This window comes from Oncorhynchus gorbuscha, linkage group LG10, assembly GCF_021184085.1.
Source record: "Oncorhynchus gorbuscha isolate QuinsamMale2020 ecotype Even-year linkage group LG10, OgorEven_v1.0, whole genome shotgun sequence".
Classification (NCBI taxonomy): domain Eukaryota; kingdom Metazoa; phylum Chordata; class Actinopteri; order Salmoniformes; family Salmonidae; genus Oncorhynchus; species Oncorhynchus gorbuscha.
In genome coordinates, this window is record NC_060182.1 from 80,017,401 (window position 1) to 80,037,682 (window position 20,282).

General features: G+C 44.6%; 1 protein-coding gene across 10 annotated transcripts in view; it reads right to left on the bottom strand.

Annotated features, from left to right (window-relative positions):
- Positions 1–2,073: 2,073 nt before the first annotated feature.
- ppp1r13ba (protein phosphatase 1, regulatory subunit 13Ba) overlaps positions 2,074–20,282 on the bottom strand; it is a 46,138-nt gene continuing 27,929 nt past the window's right edge. For 5 of the 10 annotated variants that reach the window (XM_046367187.1, XM_046367191.1, XM_046367192.1 and 2 more), the window contains 14 exons: positions 19,099–19,200; positions 16,066–16,240; positions 15,283–15,479; positions 14,678–14,818; positions 13,312–13,504; positions 12,761–12,961; positions 7,691–7,773; positions 6,932–7,364; positions 5,867–6,627; positions 5,109–5,249; positions 4,729–4,862; positions 4,404–4,570; positions 3,788–3,987; positions 2,074–3,504 (listed from right to left, as the gene is read on the bottom strand). In XM_046367187.1, coding sequence (XP_046223143.1) covers positions 3,463–3,504; positions 3,788–3,987; positions 4,404–4,570; positions 4,729–4,862; positions 5,109–5,249; positions 5,867–6,627; positions 6,932–7,364; positions 7,691–7,773; positions 12,761–12,961; positions 13,312–13,504; positions 14,678–14,818; positions 15,283–15,479; positions 16,066–16,240; positions 19,099–19,200 — 2,970 coding nt within the window. In that variant the 3' untranslated portion in view covers positions 2,074–3,462. Of the gene's footprint in view, positions 3,505–3,787; positions 3,988–4,403; positions 4,571–4,728; positions 4,863–5,108; positions 5,250–5,866; positions 6,628–6,931; positions 7,365–7,690; positions 7,774–12,760; positions 12,962–13,311; positions 13,505–14,677; positions 14,819–15,282; positions 15,480–16,065; positions 16,241–17,302; positions 17,556–19,098; positions 19,201–20,282 lie in introns of those variants that run through there. The other 5 variants (XM_046367190.1, XM_046367188.1, XM_046367196.1 and 2 more) reach the window with 5 other exon arrangements.

The window sequence follows — 20,282 nt, forward strand, 5'->3', positions numbered from 1 at the left end:
AAGTAAAACAGTCGTCAATTATAAGGCTGTCCTCTGTATCATCATGAACGCAAGGCAGCATTGAATCACATCTTATCTGGTCAACACTAGGAGGTGCTGTTGAACAAGTGTTTCAACCGTAGTAAACAAAGCATCTGTTTCCCATATTCCATGAGGTGCGTAATTTAAAGGTTTATGTGGAGTCTGTTTCAAGTGGATTCATATAGACCCATCACTTGTGTGAAACACTAATCATTGAAATGTTACTAAAGTAGTATTCTAACTGTGTATTCAATTAGGCCTATAGATGTGAAATGATTTGTGGTAACTTAACTTCAACCCTTTTAAACATGCTTACCTTTTGACACGTGTTCAATACCGCAGATGTTGAATGAACCAGAGGGTTGGGAACTTTCCATTTTTAAACACTCAGTGGTCCCCGCCTGTTTTTACATGTCTATGCTTCTGGATTTGCCATGATGGCTCAAGTCCCTTGATATATGATTAGTCAACAGCTATGGAAGTCTTTGATCTCCTCTTGAATGGTAGTGCACATGCGCAAATGCAGGGTTATATTTTCACACCTATGTGCCCAGTCCACAGAACAGACAGTAGGCAAGAAGTAGGCTACTATAGTACAATTCATTTTGTAATGGTGCAACTTTGTGACAACCATAACTTACTGCGGCTCTCAGTACGTGATTGCTCCTTGACCTTCACAGAAAACTGCACCTGTCAGGCAGATACTGGTCAATGTTTAGCCCAGAGGTGGGATAGATCATAAATCAATTATTAACTCTTGTTTGGTGGACTGTATGAAGACTGTAGCCAATGTCAGCATTGCGCATAGCATTGCAAAACGTAATGTATAACATTCTATACTGAACTAAAATATAACCGCAACATGCAACAATTTCAAAGATCATGAAGCACAACACATCTCCTTCACATAGAGTTGATCAGGCTGTTGATTGTGGCCTGTGCAATGTTGTCCCACTCCTCTTCAATGGCTGTGCGAAGTTGATGGATATTGGCGGGAACTGGAACACACTGTCGTACACGTCGATCCAGAACATCCCAAACATGATCAACAGTTGACATGTCTGGTGATTATACAGGCCATGGAAGAACTGAGACATTTTCAGCTTCCAGGAATTGTGTACAGATCCTTGAGACATGGTGCCGTGCATTATCATCCTGAAACATCGGGTGATGGCGGCGGATGAATGGCACGACAATGGGCCTCAGGATCTCCTCACGGTATCTCTGTGCATTCAAATTTCCCTCGATAAAATGCAATTGTGTTCATTGTCCATAGCTTATGCCTGCCTATACCATAACCCCACCATGAGGCACTCTATTCACAACGTTGACATCAGCAAACAGCTTGCCAACACGACGCCATACACACTGTCTGCCATCTGCTTGGTACAGGATTCATCCGTAAAGAGCACACTCCTCCATCATGCCAATGACCATCGAAGGTGAGCATTTGTCGACTGAAGTCAGTTACGACGCCGAACTGCAGTCAGACCAAGACCCTGGTGAGGATGAGGAGCATGCAGATGAGCTCCTTGAGACAGTTTCTGACAGTTTGTGCAGCAATTCTTTGGTTGTACAAACCCACATTTTCATCAACTGTCAGGGTGGCTGGTCTCAGCCAATCCTGCAGATGAAGAAGCTGTACGTGGAGGTCCTGGGCTGGTGTGGTTATACGTGGTCTGAGGTTATGTACGTGGTCTGGTTGGAGGTACTGCCAAATTTTCTAAAATGACAGAGAAATGAACATTAAATTCTCTTGCATCAGTTCTGGTGGACATTCCTGCAGTCAGCATGCCAATTGCATGCTCCCTCAAAACTTGAGACATCTGTGGCATTGTGTTGTGTGACAAAACTGTACATTTTAGAGTGGCATTTTATTGTCCCCAGCACAAGGTGCACCTGTGTAAAGATCATGCTGTTTAATCAGCCTTTTAATATGCCACACCTGTCAGGTAGATGGGTTATATTGGCAAAAAAGAAATGCTAACTAACAGAAATGTAAACTAATTTGTGCACAACATTTTAGAGAAATAAGCTTTTCGTGCATATAGAACATTTCTGGAATCTTTTATTTCAGTTTATGAAACATGGGACCAACACTTTACGTTGCATTCATATTTTTGTTCAGTATATGTTAAAACATTTTTTATTCCCATTTAAGGGAAATCATTATTTATATTGTGTACATTTACATTTCATTATGCATATTGTTTGGTGTTCGTTTTGTCACATAAACCATCCCATAGAACTGATGGTGATACACAACCTATTGATCAAGCCAGCATCAGTCAACAGGTAGGCTATACCAAAGATAGTACAGTATGGCTCAGTGGAGGCTGCTGAGGGGAGGACGTCTCACAATAATGGCTGGACCGGAGCAAATGGAATGTCATCAAACTCATGGAAACCATATGTTTGCTGTATTTGATACCATTCCACTATTCCGCTCCAGCCATTACCACAAACCCATCCTCCCCAATTAAGGTGCCACCAACCTCCTGTGGTATGGCTATAATCAGTGATCAAAATGTGTATCCCTTTGCATGATGGGTATTAAAAAGACAACAACCAACTTGAAACAAAAAAAGGGAAAACAATACAATGTACAAACGTCTGTTAAAATGTAACTCAAAATGAAACACTCCAAAGAGAGATCCAACTATAGGCCTTTTTAGGTGATAAAGCACTTATATACTGTAGGCTTATGATGAGTTTAGTTCAAATTCACACCCATAGTTAGCTTCATAGTTATTGCATCTGTAGAAGAGAATGCAGCCCCTTTCACTTTCCCATCCCAGCATTACATCTTCCACTCATTCCTTCAGAACACGTTTGGTTTGCATAAATAGCACCAACATTGTATGACTGTTTAGAACATTCCACACATCTTTTAGTAGTTTTAACTGGCCTTCAAAGTCTTTCAATTACACCTTCCGTCACTTTCCTTCCTTTTCTCATCTTGTAAAAACCTGTTCCTTTCTTTCCTCTGCTGAACCCTGAAGATATGACCTCCAGAGTTTGAACTCTGATCGCCTTCAAACAGCACTTACTGCAAAACCCATATTCAATAACTCATGACTGCCCCTGTTCTCTGCTCCCTTTTCTGAGACCATCACATTTAGGCCTTACTCTGACTGACACACAGGAGACAAACACTGAGTGAGAAGGGAAAGAGGGGAGCTCTGCTCAGAGTATTCTCTGAATGATCTCTGGGCCGTGGATACTGCCTCTACTTCCTCTTAGGTAAGTGACCACCAATTCCAAGCATGTCTGTCTGTCCGGATATGACCCCTCTGTCCATGCCCGGGCCCTTGTCCTTTGTTCTGGGGAGGCACAGACTGGCACAAAGAGAGGGCACTGTCCGGGCACAGCCACTGTCTGCAGATCCAGTCAGACCCAGCTCTGAGCCCAGTCAGAGCACAACAACGTGCACAGTCTTCTCTATGCCAGAGAACGTTGTCTAGGCTTGATCCTTGGATACAACTGTAAGAAGAAAATGTTACTATTAATTGTATTTTCTGATCATGGAAATTCGTATTCTACAGACAGGTACACCAAATATTTTGAGATGCCGCTTCGGTCATTTGGGATCCTCATCAATTCAACTAACATTGAATTAGTATCTAATTTCACACATAATTTTGAAATCTATATACCTAGATACAACACATTAACCATATAACTAAACAAAATTATAGGATCTTTATGATATTAACTTCCAAGTGATTCAGACCATAGTTGTATTCATCATGGTGACTGGCCTTACCCCGAGCAGGTTGCGTGGTACGTAGCCCTCATTGTCATGTAGCCTGGCCCACCACCACTCTGTCTCAGCGTGGTCCCTGCGACTCAGGGTGGTGATGGCGTCTCCCTCGTGGAAGGACAGCTCATCTGAGCTCTGTGCCTCATAGTCCCACAGCGCATACACAGACCCTTTATTCATCACCCCTAGCTTCTCCTGCAGCCCTGGCAGATGGACAGAGAGGAAGAGGGTCACTTCACAGTTCTCAGGGGCTTCCAGTGGCACAGCGGTCTAAGGCACTGCATCTCAGTGCCAGAGGCGTCACTACAGACTCTGGTTCGATTCCAGGCTGTATCACAACCGGCCGTGATTGAGGGGCATCTCCTTGCCCCTAGTAAAGGATTGGATGGTTACCATCGATAAGGTTGATGCTTTACCTTGCCTTCATAAAGATTAGATGACATATAGCTTATACCGATCCAATTCTACGTATCCAAGAACGTGTGTGTAGGGATAAGTGTTGTTTTTGGGACATGGCCCATAGCTCTCCTTTGAGCTCCACAGATCTACAAAAGTGTGTAGGGGCTAGGGGTTGTTTTGTAGACAGGAGCCGCATGTCTCTCTATACAACACCACTCACCGAAGAGGAACTGGGAACACTGTGTGTATCCGTCCTCCATCTCCTCACATTTATCAGCCGCTGTCTCCACATCACTGATGGTGGTGGCAAAGATGGCTGCCCCTGACTCCACCAGCAGCTTACAGAGATGCACACTGTTACAGGAGGCCGCACAGTGTAGTGGGGTCCTGAGCACATGACAGACACAAAAGGAGAGACGTTCATGGAGACATTGTGAAGTATTGACCGTTTTAAATGCAGCTGACCAAAGCTAAGGTAAGGTCAAAGAGAAAGAGAGGAGAGAAAGAGAAGGTCAATGAGAAATGGTCACAGTGTATGTCCTCACCATCCATCGCTGTCAGCAGCGTTGACGTTAACTCCAAAGTCGAGCAGGAACTTGACGATGTGGTGACGTCCAGCACATACGGCGTTGTGAAGGGGGGTGATGCCCTCGTCATTAGCCGTGCTGGGGTTCTCAACCTGCATGGGGGAAAGGATCAATTAGTCACATTTATTTCATGACTCAAGTAGAAATGTATTGATAAAACCCTTTTTATATAAACAGTCACAAAAGCCATTAACATTTTTAAAGAGCAGCTGATTTAGAAGTCAGTTTGAAATCTCTTACAAGCTGACAGAATGGTAAGTAAAATGAGAAGACTCAACACAAGGAATTTCTCTTCTGGGACAATAAAGTTTGAATTTAATTGAAGAGCCTATGATTACCTCATAGATGATCCGCTGCACCAAGTCAAACTCTCCCTCCAGAGAGGCATCCAGTAGCAGGGCAAGAGGGTTGAACTTGACCCGCAGCCCATGGCCTGTCCTCTCTGACTCAGGTTTCTTCAGGTTAGTCCTCTTGATCTGCTGAGACAGAGAAAGTGGAGTTACTCTCTGGCTAATGCACAGGTGTTGGTGGCACCTTAATTTTTTATTTATTTTACCTTTATTTTACTAGGCAAGTCAGTTAAGAACAAATTCTTATTTTCAATGACGGCCTAGGAACAGTGGGTTAACTGCCTGTTCAGGGGCAGAACGACAGATTTGTACCTTGTTAGCTCGGGGATTCGAAATTGCAACCTTTCGGTTACTAGTCCAACGCTCTAACCACTAGGTTACCCTGCCGCCCCAGGGGCGGACGGACTCACAGTAATGGCTGGAACGGAATGAATGGAATGGAATGCTATCAAACACATCAAACAAGTGGTTTCCATGTGTTTGATACCATTCCCTTTACTTCATTCCAGTCATTATTATGAGCTGTCTTCCCCTCAGCAGCCTCCTGTGGTCTAATGTCATGACTAGGGCAGGGAATTTTTCCTGTGAAGAAAGCAATGTCTGCAACTCAGATGGCAACTCTAGCATAAGTCAGATTTTTTGCAGACCATGTGACCTGACCAGAAGAATCTCTAGACCCTGTATATTATGGCACACAAAATGGAAGCATGCTGTTGCATTATGGAGCTGTGGCTCCGCAGGTTGACCTTAGGCAATGCCGGGGGTGTGACAGTCCGGGGAGAGGTTTCTTTCGGCTGGGGAGACGAGGCCTCAGGGATGGGGATGGGCCTGGGAGTGGAGGTGGTGCTAGAAGGACCAGGTTGGTTGTTGTTGTCTTCCAAGCTGGGCTGGGGGGTGGGCATGCGGGGAGTGGTCTCACTGGGTGGGCGTGTCCTCCTCTCATTGGAGTCAGAGGAAGGGGACATGGAAGAGGACAGGCGATGGTCTGAGTTGGTACCGTCTGCGGCAGTGATGACCAGGGAAGCTGTCCCGATCAGGTTCCCATTAGAAGTGTTGATGTTGTCCATGTCAGGACATCCCAGGACACCACCCATGAAGACGGGCTGGTAGAATGGGGTGCTGTTGCCGCCCTCCATGCCTCCGGCCAGGGTGTTGAAGCGCTGGTACAGGAGCTTCTGGATGTTGGGTCCGGTGGGGCCCTCTGGCTCTGTGATGGAGCTGCGTTTCTTCAGCGGGCGCGGTGCATTGGTCAGCCGCCGGCGCAGGACCTCTAGGTCGGCGTCGCTCTGGTAGCGCAGCGGGGAGTGGGCCACGGGGGTCAGCTTGGTGGGGCTCAGGGGCCGCGGGATGTTCTCCACGCTGGGAGGGGTTAGGAGTCTACCCTCTGTGGTGTCCCCTTCCCTGTCCACCATGTCCCCTCCACTCTCTCCTCCTGGGGACAGGGCCTCATGCTGGAAGGGCACAGGGGAGGGAGAGGTGCTGGAGGGAAGCACAGGTTTCCCATACACTATGAACAAAAGAAGATGGAGATATTAATATAAGACCATACAGATTGAGACCCAACAGGAAAGTCAAGCATTATCTGAATCAGGCCGGGGTTGAAATACTATTTGTTTTCTTCAAATACTTTGAGAGTTTGATTGAGACTCCCTGGAGTGCCTTTGCACTTTTGGAACTATTACATTGGTCCCACTGTGCAAGGCATGCTCAATTAAGTGACGCTTAATTATTTGAAGGAAATCAAATACTATTAGAACCCAGGTCTGACTGACTCTTTAAAAAATATCATGTCCATCAATTGAGGCGTTTACCTGCTTTGACAGCAGATCTGCCTCCTGCTGGGTAGCTCTTGGCTGCTGCAGGCTGCTGCAGGTACATGTGGTAGATGGAGGAGGAGTTCATAGTGGCAGGGCCCTTCCTGGGGGACTGAGGCCTGGAGGAGGACCGGTCTGGAACGTAGGGTCTCACAGCCACAGCCGGCAGGGGGTCAGGACTCTCCCCCTCCCCCAGGCCTGACTGAGGTGTGGGGCTAGGAGGGACAGAGATACGCTGCTGGATCTGCTGGGAGGAGTAACCAGGAGGTGCTGGGGCTGAACGCTGCCAGGCTAAAGTGGCAGGGGCGGACCTGGTCAGGGAGCTGGTAGAGCAGACTATAGACGGGTGGCCAGTAGGTGCAGGATAGGTCCCATAGATGGGTAGTGGTTTGGACACGGATCCTCCTGGTAGCTTACTGAAGTCAAGGCTCTGTGGAGGGAAACACCATGAACCAGTTAGATGCATTATAGGACAGTAGGAAGGAGAGTCCAAGGAGTGTGTGAAAGAGCCAAAATTGAATGGCTGCATCTCAATAGTCTTAAGTGGCTTCTACTTGTGTCCTCTCCGTCTGTATTGATCTAAAAAATACTGGGTCTGTGAAACCAATATGGTGTAGAACACCAACCAGGAATTGCTTTTAATGGTTAGTTATTTAATATCCTTGCAGATGAGAGAGGAGATGATGATAGTAAGCCACTTTAGACTATTGTGATGTACCCAATGACTAGTAGTGGGAGGTGGAGCAGGGATCTCACCTGGTCTGGGCTGGTGTTTCTCCAATCTGAAGGTTGCATCGAGGAGACACTTTTACTAAGGGTGGGCCACACTGCTTCATTGGCTACAGGAGGGGTACACAGAGAGAGAGAGAGAGAGAGAGAGAGAGAGGGATAGGGTGAGAAAGACAGAGAAAGTGGTAAAAGAAGACAGCAGGTAGATAGTCTGTGTTCCAGGATAACGGTTAAGAAAGATGAGCTGTGATATTCTAGTTGTCTCGAGAAATGATCGACGGAATGTTGATGCTAGTCCAAATGAGCAACGGAAAGTATAGTTACACACACACACAACACACTGTCTATTTGAAGAACTAGTCCCTGTAGCTAATACGTTTCAATTTCTAGATCACTTTGCTCTCTTTGCCTTGTGCCCTCCATACCTACAGACTGGCACAGTACAGGAACAGCTTGCCCTCCATACCTACAGACTGATACAATACAGGAACAGCTTGCCCTCCATACCTACAGACTGATACAATACAGGAACAGCTTGCCCTCTATACCTACAGACTGACCTGAGGGACACAGGGTCAGGTCTAATACAAGATGTATGTGCTGGGTGTATTTTGGTCCCCGATTCTGATCGGGTTAAAGAGATTAGAGTGTCTATCACTCTCTCTCTCTCTCTCTCTTTGAGACATAGTGTGTCTGGAGGTAAACTATTCCCTGTCTGTCTGCCAGACTTCCTATTAAACCTTTTGCAGTGTCTGTGCCAATTAATCCTTGCCTACTCTCCCTTTCAAACATTACAACTGCCCAGCACTATTTAAAAGGTACTTCTAGAAGGACTACAGGATCTAAGGCTGCATCTGAAATAGGGCTCTGGTGAAAAGTAGGGCTTAGACAGTACCAGTCAAACGTTTGGACACACCTACTCATTCAAGAGTTTTTCTTTATTTTACTATTTTATACATTGTCAAATAATAGTGAAGACATCAAAACTATGAAATAACACACATAGAATCATGAAGTAACCAAACAAGTGTTTTATATATATATATATTTTATTTTTATTTTTTATTATTCAAAGGATCCACCCTTTGCTTTGATGACAGCTTTGCACACTCTTGGTATTCTCTCAACCAGCTTCACCTGGAATGCTTTTCCAACAGTCTTGAAGGAGTTCCCACATATTCTAAGCACTTGTTGGCTGCTTGTCCTTCACTCCTTCACTCTCCTTCTTGGTCAAATAGCCCTTACACAGCCTGGAGGTGTGTTGGGTCATTGTCCTGTTGAAAAACAAATGATAAGCGCAAACCAGATGGGATGGCGTATCGTTGCAGAATGCTGTGGTAGCCATGCCATGCTGGTTAAGTGTGCCTTGAATTCTAAATAAATCACTGACAGTGTCACCAGCAAAGCACCCCCACAATATCACACCTCTTCCTCCATGCTTCACAGTGGGAACCACACATGTGGAGAGCATCACCTACACAGCGTCTCACAAAGACATGGCGGTTGGAACAAAAAATCTCACATTTGGACTCATAAAACCAAAGGACAGATTTTCTCCGGTCTAATGTCCATTCCTTGTGTTTCTTGGTCCAAGCAAGTCTCTTCTTATTATTGGTGTCCTTTAGTAGTGGTTTCTTTGCAGCAATTCGACCATGAATGCCTGATTCACGCATTCTCCCCTGAACAGTTGATGTTGAGATGTGTCTGATACTTTTACTCTGTGTAGCATTTATTTGGGCTACAATCTGAGGTGCAGTTATTCTAATGAATTTATCCTATGCAGCAGAGGTAACTCTGGGTATTTCTTTCCTGTGATGGTCCTCATGAGAGCCAGTTTCATCATAGCACTTGATTGTTTTTGCGGCAGCACTTGAAGGAACTTTCAAAGTTCTTGACATTTTCTGGATTAACTGCACCTCAGTCTTAAAGTAATGATGGAAAGTCATTTCTCTTTGCTTATTTGAACTGCCATAATATGGACTTGATCTTTTACCAAATAGAGCTATCTTCTGTATACCACCTCTACCTTGCCACAGCACAACTGATTGACTCAAACGCATTAAAGAAAGAAATTCCAGAAATTATTAACAAGGCACACCTGTTATTTTTTTATTTCACCTTTATGTAACCAGGTAGGCCAGTTGAGAACAAGTTCTCATTTACAACTGCGACCTGGCAAAGATAAAGCAGTGCGACGGAAACAACAACACAGAGTTACACATGGGATAAACAAACGTAGAGTCAATAACACAAAAGAAAGGATAAGGGTACAGCTAAAGGCTATAAGAACTGGTCGTCTAGTGCGTTGGGAACAGATAATAAAAGGAGCAGATTTCTGGGCGTGATAGAATAGATTCAGGGCATAGTGTACAGACAAGGTATGGTAGGATGTGAGTACAGTGGAGGTAAAACTAGGCATTGAGTGACGATGAGAGCGGTTGTGTCTCTGGAGGCACCAGTTAAGCCAGGTGAGGTCTCAGAATGTGTGGGGTGTGGGACAAAAGAGCTATCTAAGGCATGTTGGGCGGGGCTGGGGGCTCTACAGTGAAATAAAACAATAATAACTAACATAAACAGCAAGGCAGACAAGGCATATTGACATTAGGGAGAGGCATGTGTAGCCGAGTGATCATAGGGTCCAATGAGCAGCAATTGGTGAGTCAAGGAGACGTTTGGTAGTCGCTACTATACTAGGCAAGCTGGAGACAAGGCGATTCAAAAAGCTAGCAGGCCGGGGCTAGCAGATGGGTCTTCAGCAACGTCGCAACGGAAAAGCCTGTTGAAACCTCCTCGGACAATTAAGTCAGCAGACCAGTGGTGATGGATCGGCGGGGCTCCGTGTCAGCAATAAAGGGTCCAGGCCAATTGGCTAAAGAGGTATTGTAACCCAAAAATGAGCTGGTAAACCTCTTTGGCTAGCTAAGAGATGGGCCTAGCTCGAGGCTAGCTCAAGGCTAACTGGTGCTTGCTTTGGGACAGAGGTGTTAGCCAGCAGTAGCCACTCAGGTTGTTGCTAGCTAGCTACGATGATCCGGTGTAATGGTCCAGAGAACCCGGAGATGTGGTAGAGAAAAAGCAGTCCGATATGCTCTGGGTTGATATCGCGCTGTGCAGACTGGCAGGTGTTGACCGAGCTGAAGCTGACTGTTGTCCGAGTTAACAGTGAAGACCGCTAGCAGTGGCTAACTGACTACTAGCTAGTTAGCTGCTGATGGGGTTCTGGTTCTAAAGCAATTTATATTCAGTCCGTAGAAGGAAAGTGAGATTAAAATATATACAAAATAAACGAGAGGAAAACGACTATTTACATGGGACAAGACAAACATACGTCCGACTGCTACGCCATCTTGGTTCAATTGAAATGCATTCCAGGTGATTACGTCATGAAGCTAGTTGAGAGAATGCCAAGAGTGTGCAAAGCTGTCCAAGGCAAAGGGTGGCTTTCTTTGAAGAATCTCAAAAATAAAATATATTTGGATTTGTTTAACACTTTTTTGGTTACTACATGATTCCATATGTTATTTCACAATGTAAAAAATTGTAAAAATAAATAAAAACCCTGGAATGAGTAGCTGAGTCCAAACTTTTGACTGGTACTGTATATGGAACAGGGTGCCATTTGGGGCACAGCTCAAGTCCATCACAGACAACCCCTCATTTCGCTCTCTACTGTATCTGAGTTCTATTTGTGAGACATGTTTGGCTTGTTACATTCAAAGAGGTGGAGAACAATGCTGCAGTAACCCCTTCTCTAACATCATACGCCCATTTTTGTCCATACAAATAAACCATGTTACCTAACCATTTCCCCTTATTCAATTGAGGCTGTTCATACTGACAGTGGTATTCTGGGCACACAATTACAATTCATTCCGATATAAAGTACCAGTCAAAAGTTTGGACACACCTACTCATTCAAGGGGTTTTCTTAATTTGTATTAGAAGCACGCGCAATGGACAAGAAGCACGAGCAATGGACATTATACCGGTGGAAATCTGTCCTTTGGTCTGATGAGTCCAAATTTGAGATTTTTGGGTCCAGCCGCAGTGTCTTTCTGAGATGCAGAGTAGGTGAACGGATGATCTCTGCATGTGTGGTTCCCACCATGAAGCATGGAGGAGGTGGTGTGATGGTGCGTTGCTTGTGATTTATTTTGAATTCAAGGCACACTTAACCAGCATGTTTACCACAGCATTCTGCAGCGAAATCCCATCTGATTTGCGCTTAGTGGGACTATCATTTGCTTTTAACAGGACAATGACCCAACACACCTCCAGGCCGTGTAAGGGCTATTTGACCAAGAAGGAAGGGGAGTGATGGAGGGCTGCATCAGATGACCTGGCCTCCACAATCACCCGACCTCAACCCAATTGTGATAGTTTGGGATGAGTGAAGGAAAAGCAGCCAACAAGTGCTCAGCATATGTGGGAACTCCTTCAAGACTGTTGGAAAAGCATTCCAGGTGAAGCTGGTAGAGAGAATGTCACGAGTGTGTAAAGCTGTCATTAAGGAAAAGGGTGGCTACTTTGAAGAATCAATCATCTGAAATACATTTTGATTTGTTTAACACTTTTTCGGTTACTACATGATGCCATATGCCATTATTTCACAGTTTGGATGTCTAATACTCTTGGAATGTGTAGGTGTGTCCATACTTTTGACTAGTACTGTAAATAAATACATTTTCTAGGTCCAAAAGAAATGTAACCTCACATAGGCCTACTGAAGATGAACACAATAGTTACATAATGATTTCAACCTGTACATATTTTATATAAGGAGGGATGACAAGGGTGTGGCATTAGTTTTATGTAGCTGTTATCCTATGCTATGTTGTTGATATAGGAACCTGCAAGTAAGCATTTTGTTGGATGGTGTTTACCATGTGTATCGTCTACATACGACTAATAAAACTTGCAATGTTTATTTTATTATAGTATGTTACTGTTACTGAGGCCTTGTTACGGAGACCCCACTCAATGTGTATATTTAATGTTATAAATATATTTAATATGTATAAAATAAGGGAAGGCTGTGGTATTGGTTTTAGGTAAAAGTTGTAACTATGTTATACATGCAAGTGCAGAACTATCTACATTTATGTTGTTGATATTGAGCCCTGTAACTTAGGCCCATCTGCTTCTGCTGCCCTAGCCCCTGGCTCCAGACTGTGTCGGCACTGCAGGCCCCTGAGGGGGACCGGGGCACGTCTCTCATCTCCATGGGGTCCACTATGATGTCTAAATCTGAGACCTTCCATTGGACGAAGGGCTTCCTCACACCGCACCCTTCCTCCTCTGCTGAGCCCGAAACCACGCACAGCGTGGAACCACAACATCAACAACACCGACAGAACAGACGATACGAATAAGGGCAGGAGAAGAAGAGGTCCACAGACAGACATGACGAAATAGACAAGAAGTTAGAGAACGCTGAGACAGATTTTAAAAAAATAATAATAATAATCTGAAAAAATATTACTAATTTAGATCTGAAATTTCAGAGAAGTTACCAGCTATGCCAGAGCAATCTCAGGACTGTCCAGATCAGATAAACCAAGGTGTCCCAAATAAACAGATATAGTCTGACAGTAAGTAGTCTAAGACCGATAAAGTAGGTAAAGCTGCAGTGTGGCACAGGGACTGACCTGATTTGGAGCGGCCATGGCTGATGGTGCCAGTCCCAGGGACAAACGGTGGTTTGACGGGGTCTGGGGGCAGAGCATAGCCCACCTCTTGTCTGCCTGGGACGGGCACCTGGATATACGGACATACCGCGGCTATGCGGCCTGAGCTGCTGGGAGTGGGCTGGGGGGAGGGAGGACCGTTTATCCTGTTAAGCTGTGGAGTGGAGAGAGAGAGAGGGCAAAATACAATGTCAGCTATACTTCCACAGCCAAAGCAGCGGCGGTTCAAATCACAATGATTAGAGAATTGTTAAGAGACAGAGAGCAAAGTCAACTACCTAAATACGTGTTAACAGTGCCTAGTGAAATTATCAGTATTTTGTTGCTTTAAATTTGGAAAAAGAAAACGCTATTTTTTAAGGCAGCAAAATGTGAAAACTTTGTGTACTTTCACTACACACTGCACAGTATTTAGGCATGCTATGCTACTGTATACGCTGGCGGTCTGTGTGTATGAGAGTGAGTGGGAACACAAAGCAAATTGAATGCAGTCTATCACAGTGCCATCCTTTCTGTCACCAAAGCCCCATATACTACCCACCACTGCGACCTGTATGCTCTCGTTGGCTGGTCCTCGCTACATATTCGTCGCCAAACCCACTGGCTCCAGGTCATCTATAAGTCTTTGCTAGGTAAAGCTCCGCCTTATCTCAGCTCACTGGTCACCATAACAACACCCACCCGTAGCACGCACTCCAGCAGGTACAGTATATTTCACCGGTCATCCCCAAAGCCAACACCTCCTTTGGCTGCTTTTCCTTCCAGTTCTTTGCTGCCAATGACTGGAACAAATTGCAAAAATCACTGAAGTTGGAGACTTATATCTCCCTCACTAACTTTAAGCGTCAGCTGTCCAAGCTTACTGATCGCTGCAGCTGTACATAGCAAATCTGTAAATAGCCCATCCAACCAACTACCTACCTCATCCCCATATTTGTTTTTTGTTTTTCTGCTCTTTTGCACACCAGTATTTCTACTTGCACATCCTCATTTGCACATATATCACTCCAGTGTAAATTGCTAAATTGTAATCACTTCGCCACTATTGGCCTATTCATTGTCTTACCTCCTTACTTCATTTGCACACACTGTATACAGATTTTTCTATTGTGTTATTGACTGTATGTTTGTTTATCCCATGTGTAACTCTCTGTTGTTGTTTTTGCCACACTGCTTTGCTTTATCTTGGCCAGGTCGCAGTTGTAAATGACAACTTTTTCTTAACTGGCCTACCTGGTTAAATAAAGGTGAAATCAAAGATAGAAGCTTCCCAGAGATACTCAATCTGAGAGTTTCTTCCTTTGGGGTTGAACTCTTTTTGACGTGCCTCTGTTTTTTTCTTGTGCAGGCGGTCGCGAAGGTCCCCAATGCGCTTGTCCATCATAGTCACCTCCGTGTTGCGCTTATTCAGCAGCTCCTTGTTCTGCTGCAGCCTGCCACTATGCTCCGTGTTCAGCTTGTTACGCACCTGACAGAGACACAGAGGGAACATGGAACAGAATGGCTGTGAGTCACACCAGGAGGCAGATGGATGGGCAACGTGCACCCTGTCCTGTCTCTGTTTAACCATGCCCTGGCAGGATGAGGAATGGAGAGACAAAGCTGCACATCTATTATGTCAGCGACGCAAATATCCTTCAGAATGAAAATGTCAACCTGACTCATCTAATCTCCTCTCCTTCACATCTGCTCTGCAGCTGGATGACATCATCTGGAACTTCCTAACAAAATGTGAATCTGAAGTGCCATTTTATAGTGTCATTGCTTGTTGTGTTACGTAAAAATAAATGTCACGTCAAGCTTTCTCTCTGATGACATGTACAGTCGGTCTGAGCAGACAGTGTATATTATACAGTGTACATTATGCAGTAGTACCCAAAACATAGTTTTTGAACAGCCGAAGCAAGCACACATTTTCTTCAGGAAATGTACCTGTAGTTCCTGGTAGAGTTTGCGTAGCTCCAGAGCGGCGGTGCCAGTGAGAGGTCCTCCTAGGGGCTGCAGGCCGTTGAGACGTCCCCTCCTCAGGTCCTCAAGCTGCTGGTTGAGTTGGTCCACCTTCACCACAGCTGACTGCAGCTCTGCCTGCTTCTCCTGGAACTGCCCACTCACATGCTGGATCTCAGCTGCTGCATGAGGAGAGGAGATGCAGTACACTGAGATACGGACTACCTGTGTGTTTGAGTGTGTTGGGAGAAATCAAAACATAGATGTTTCAAGTCTGATGGTGTATGAGAGAAGAGTGAATAGAGTGTATTGGAAAGTTGTGGACTGGATGGACAACTCCCCCCTTTCTCCTGAGTACCAGTATCAGAATGTGTCAGACAGGGTGCAGCATTGGACGTTATACAGGACAGGACTACACCCTGCTACAGTATGAACATAGGGACTTTAAGGCACCCAGACACACCCAGTTCCAGACCACAACATGGGGAGGGTCAGATTCCAGGCTCACTGACAGAACTAGAGAAAGAGATGACATCATGGACAGCTGAATGGGGCCTAGATTCCACTATGCTGGGGTTCTCCGTCAGAAGAGGCTGGTGAGAGGAGTTATAGGAGAACAGGCTCATTGTAACGGTTGGAATGGAATGAATGGAACAGTATCAAACTCCGTTCCATCGATTCCATTCCAGCCATTACAATGAGCCTGTTCTCCTATAGCTCCTCCCACCAGGAGGAGTGTGCGTTTGCATCCTGCATCACATGGCTTACACAGGTTGCCATTGATGAGCTTGCTGTAGTCCACCTGGCCCCTCATGGCGCGGATCTTCTTTAGTTTGGCCTCCTGACTCTCCACTCGCTCCATCAACCTCTGTAGCTTCTCAGCCTCTGACACCGTCTGGCCCTGTCTGTGGTCCTGCTGCTGCAGGTACCTCAGACGCTGCTCCTAAAAGGAGAGGAGGGGAAAGGAGGAGAGGACAGAGACAGGACAGGACAGAGAGAGAGGACAGAGAGAGAGGACAGAGAAAGAGGACAGGAGAGCAGAGGGTTGGGTTGGAGGAACAGGGAACAATGAGTTACAGATGTGGGGAGGGAAGAGCATTCCTCCACTTCATTCAAGCACAGTGCAATGATGGATAAAATTACACAAACTGACGCACGCGCGCACACACACAATGACCTGCTTTTAGAAATAACTTACACACACACACACACACACACACACACCCCTCAGTTCGACAGAAGAGAGTTGAAAGGAACAAAAGATGAAGCGGAATGAGAAGTTAAAGGAAAAATAAGGTAATAAAAAGGGTTGAGAAAAGAGGGAGCAAGAGACACACGTTAAATACAATCCTATTCAGCTAACACAGTGGGCCTCAACACACCAGCTCGCAGAGAGAATACACCCCAAAAAAGTATCTTATCACAATAGGAAAAGGGCTTTGCCAATACATGTTTTTTACAACACAAAAAAAATACCAGCCTTGCAAATAATACTCACATACATAGACAATCTAAATAAGCGAAGTGAATCCATACATACCAAATACACACAAGTGGTGGAGTAAGAGAATGAAGGAAAAGGGAATCAGAATGTGAATGAGAGCGAATGAAAGGGATTGCAAGACTATGTGGTGCTGACAAGCATTTTCAGTTCTGCTCTAGAATGAGAAAACACAGTGCAGGCTCAGACAGAGAGAGTAGGACAGGGAGTGTTGACTAAACACAATATACTGTTAATAGGAGAGAGGTAACCCCTCAATACAAACGCACAGCTAATCACACACATTAATACACACCGCTAATACACTGAACAAATATGACTCACTTAAACGCTGTGTAGCTTATACAGTCAATCTACACTGAGCCTCTAGGAGTCCACTTCATCACCATTATTACCCTAATCATTACAATCATCCACAGAGTAAGGCATCATGGCTTCTCAAAGGCCAGAAAACATTGGAACATTGGCAGTGTTCTTTCAGCCCCATCATAAAATCATATTTACCTTCAGAATGAGAAGTATCAGTCAAAACCTAACCCACAACCGGATCCAAACTCATTGTAAAGGAAATGTGATGATCAATCAAACACAAAAGAATACGTGACAAGATGTCCCCTTGATGTCATGAGACACGTAAAATGCTTTCCTGGTGCTAAATGAGCATTTCCAGTATGTTCTGACTTCGATATTCCTGGGAAGTGACCAGTGCGCTGGGTGTGGTAAAATACTGTTCAACCCTCTAGGTTCCTCTCCGTCTTCTCCCCTCCTTGAGACAACACACTTCCTTCTCAGCTGCTGGCTGCTCACTGCTGACCTAATTTCCTGCCGGACATCTAGTCCCTTCCTGTTGTTGTCCCTGGCAACGCACGCTGCCAACTCCCACAATGACCACACTAACCTTAGTAACCATGAACTTGTACCTAGATCATGACTGAACCCATCCTCACATACAAGCTGATCTAGGAACTGCTTGTTGTGTTTAAATGACCACAGAGACCACAACAAGCTGACCACAGCACATCACCAGATCAATCACAGACCATGTGACCAGATCAACCACAGACCGTGTGAACTATATCCCATTCCATCAACCAATCAAACAGCAAGAAGAAGCAGATACATGGTGGCCAGTAAAACCTCATTAGAATGAGGAAACCTAGAGGAACCAGGTTCATCCACTCTTCCCCCTGTCTGAGACCCCAGTAAATCATCTCCCCAGTCCTCCCCATTCTGGCCGGTTACCTATAGAGGGAATAGAGTGCCATGTCAAATGGATCCCTGGTAATATATAGGAGCCAGCTATATGGCCCAGCCCAGACGGTGGAAGCTGAGGATCCATCTATAGATCTATAACATATAGACTTGCTCTCTGACCCGGTGCCTGTCCCCCAGCCCACTGAAAGCTGAGGATCTATATATTACATAACTATATAACTATTGGGCGGCAGGAAGCCTAGTGGTTAGAGCGTTGGACCAGTAACCGAAAGGTTGCAAGATCGAAATCCCCAAGCTGACAAGGTAAAGATCTGTCGTTCTGACCCCTGAACAAGGCAGTTAACCCACTGTTCCTAGGCCGTCATTGTAAATAACAATTTGTTCTTTAACTGACTTGCCTAGTTAAATACAAAAATATATAGATGAGCCTTCTGACCCAGATGTTGACTGGCTGGAGCCCACAGAGAGAGAGGCTGAAACCTGAGCCAATCCAGAAAAACTGTCTGTGACCAATCAGAATGATTATTATTTTTTAATTTTTTATTTTTTTTACCTTTATTTAACCAGGCAAGTCAGTTAAGAACATATTCTTATTTTCAATGACGGCCTGGGAACAGTGGGTTAACTGCCTGTTCAGGGGCAGAACGACAGATTTGTACCTTGTCAAGCTCGGGGGTTTGAACTCACAACCTACTAGTCCAACGCTCTAACCACTAGGCTACGCTGCCGCCCCATTTACACTCTGGACACTCAAACGGCACCGATCCCATAACACAACGGGCCACGTTCAGTAGGCACCAATTGGATGAAAAAGGGACTGAAATAAAAAAGGGACTACCCCGGACTTTTCCAATGAGAAAAGCTTTAAAACATTTTGCTACGGTGTGCTCTAATTGACAACACAGCCACTCAACTCAGAGGGTAAAAACGTTGAGCTTGGCCAGAAATCTCAGAGGTGTAGACACCAGTGGGTTTTCTGAATGCGAGGTCAATATGGTTTGCGGTATTGCGGTTGCAAAGGAGGTTTATCACAGAGAGGTCAATAATGATGTTAATGGTTTATATTATTGTCTGTGTTCTAGTACCTTGGCAACCAGCATCTGCTGTTGGGTCTCGATCTGTTGCTGTTGCCGTGTGGCCATCTCCTGCAGCTCCGACAGAGTCAGCTCCACGCAAGGGTTCCCCACCTACACACATGAGACAAACAGAGAGATGGCCCAAATTTTGAGCGTGTTCTAACTCAACCAACACGCACATAAAACATTCGGCAATAGAGTTACAGAGACTGGTGTAGGCAGCAGGAGATCTAAATAACAACATTCAACAAAGAGAACATACCTGTCTTATGGAAGACAAGTCTCTATAACATCAAAAAAGCAAAAGCAGAACTGTCCTCTTTGATGTAAAGTTAGAGGACTCATACAGTAGTTTTGTGACATAAAAAATGAATATCAAACAGAATATCATATACATTTTAATATCAAACAGTATGTTCATGACATTTAAAGGTTTTCTGCTGACCCATGATGCTGAGTGCAGGGTGTGTGCACACAAAGCTATCAAAAACAATAAGGCGATTCCACGCCAGGACGGGGTAAAAATGATTTGTTCTGGCAATTTTCACATAAAATATTCATTGGGAGAAAGGATGTTTGACATGCTTTTTCCATTTGTATCACAAACAATTTAGGAGAAAATTACAATGAAAGTGGCCATTTTAGGCCTACTGTATACACGTCTCCTGTAAGATCCTGTGATCTGTACATGATACAGACATCATCTTGGTGTCATTATACTCCTTATAGTGTGCTCTAACATATGGAGTATGTCTAGATTCTGAATTTTTTAAATAATAAAATCAAAATCACATTTATTCAACATTACAAATATTAATAAGAATATCTCAAAAGTACCCTTTTTGATTTAGCTTATTTTTAGACATATTGTTTGGAACAATATACTTTTAATTACATTATTCATTTCATACATAGCAATTTACGTTATAGGTCAGGGTTCACCAACTGGCTTCCTGTGGGCCAAATTTGGTCCAGCAGTAATTACATTTGCACCCCCAAGTTTTCAGAGCTAAAAAAAATACAATAATAATTATTGTAAAAACACCAACAAATTAGCTCCAAGTGACTTTATTTTTTGGAAACCTGTTACAAAGTATTCCCACACATAATAGAGCAATATAACATTAAGAACACCTGCTCTTTCCATGACATAGACTTTAAGCCTTGAGACAATTGAGACATGGATTGTGTAT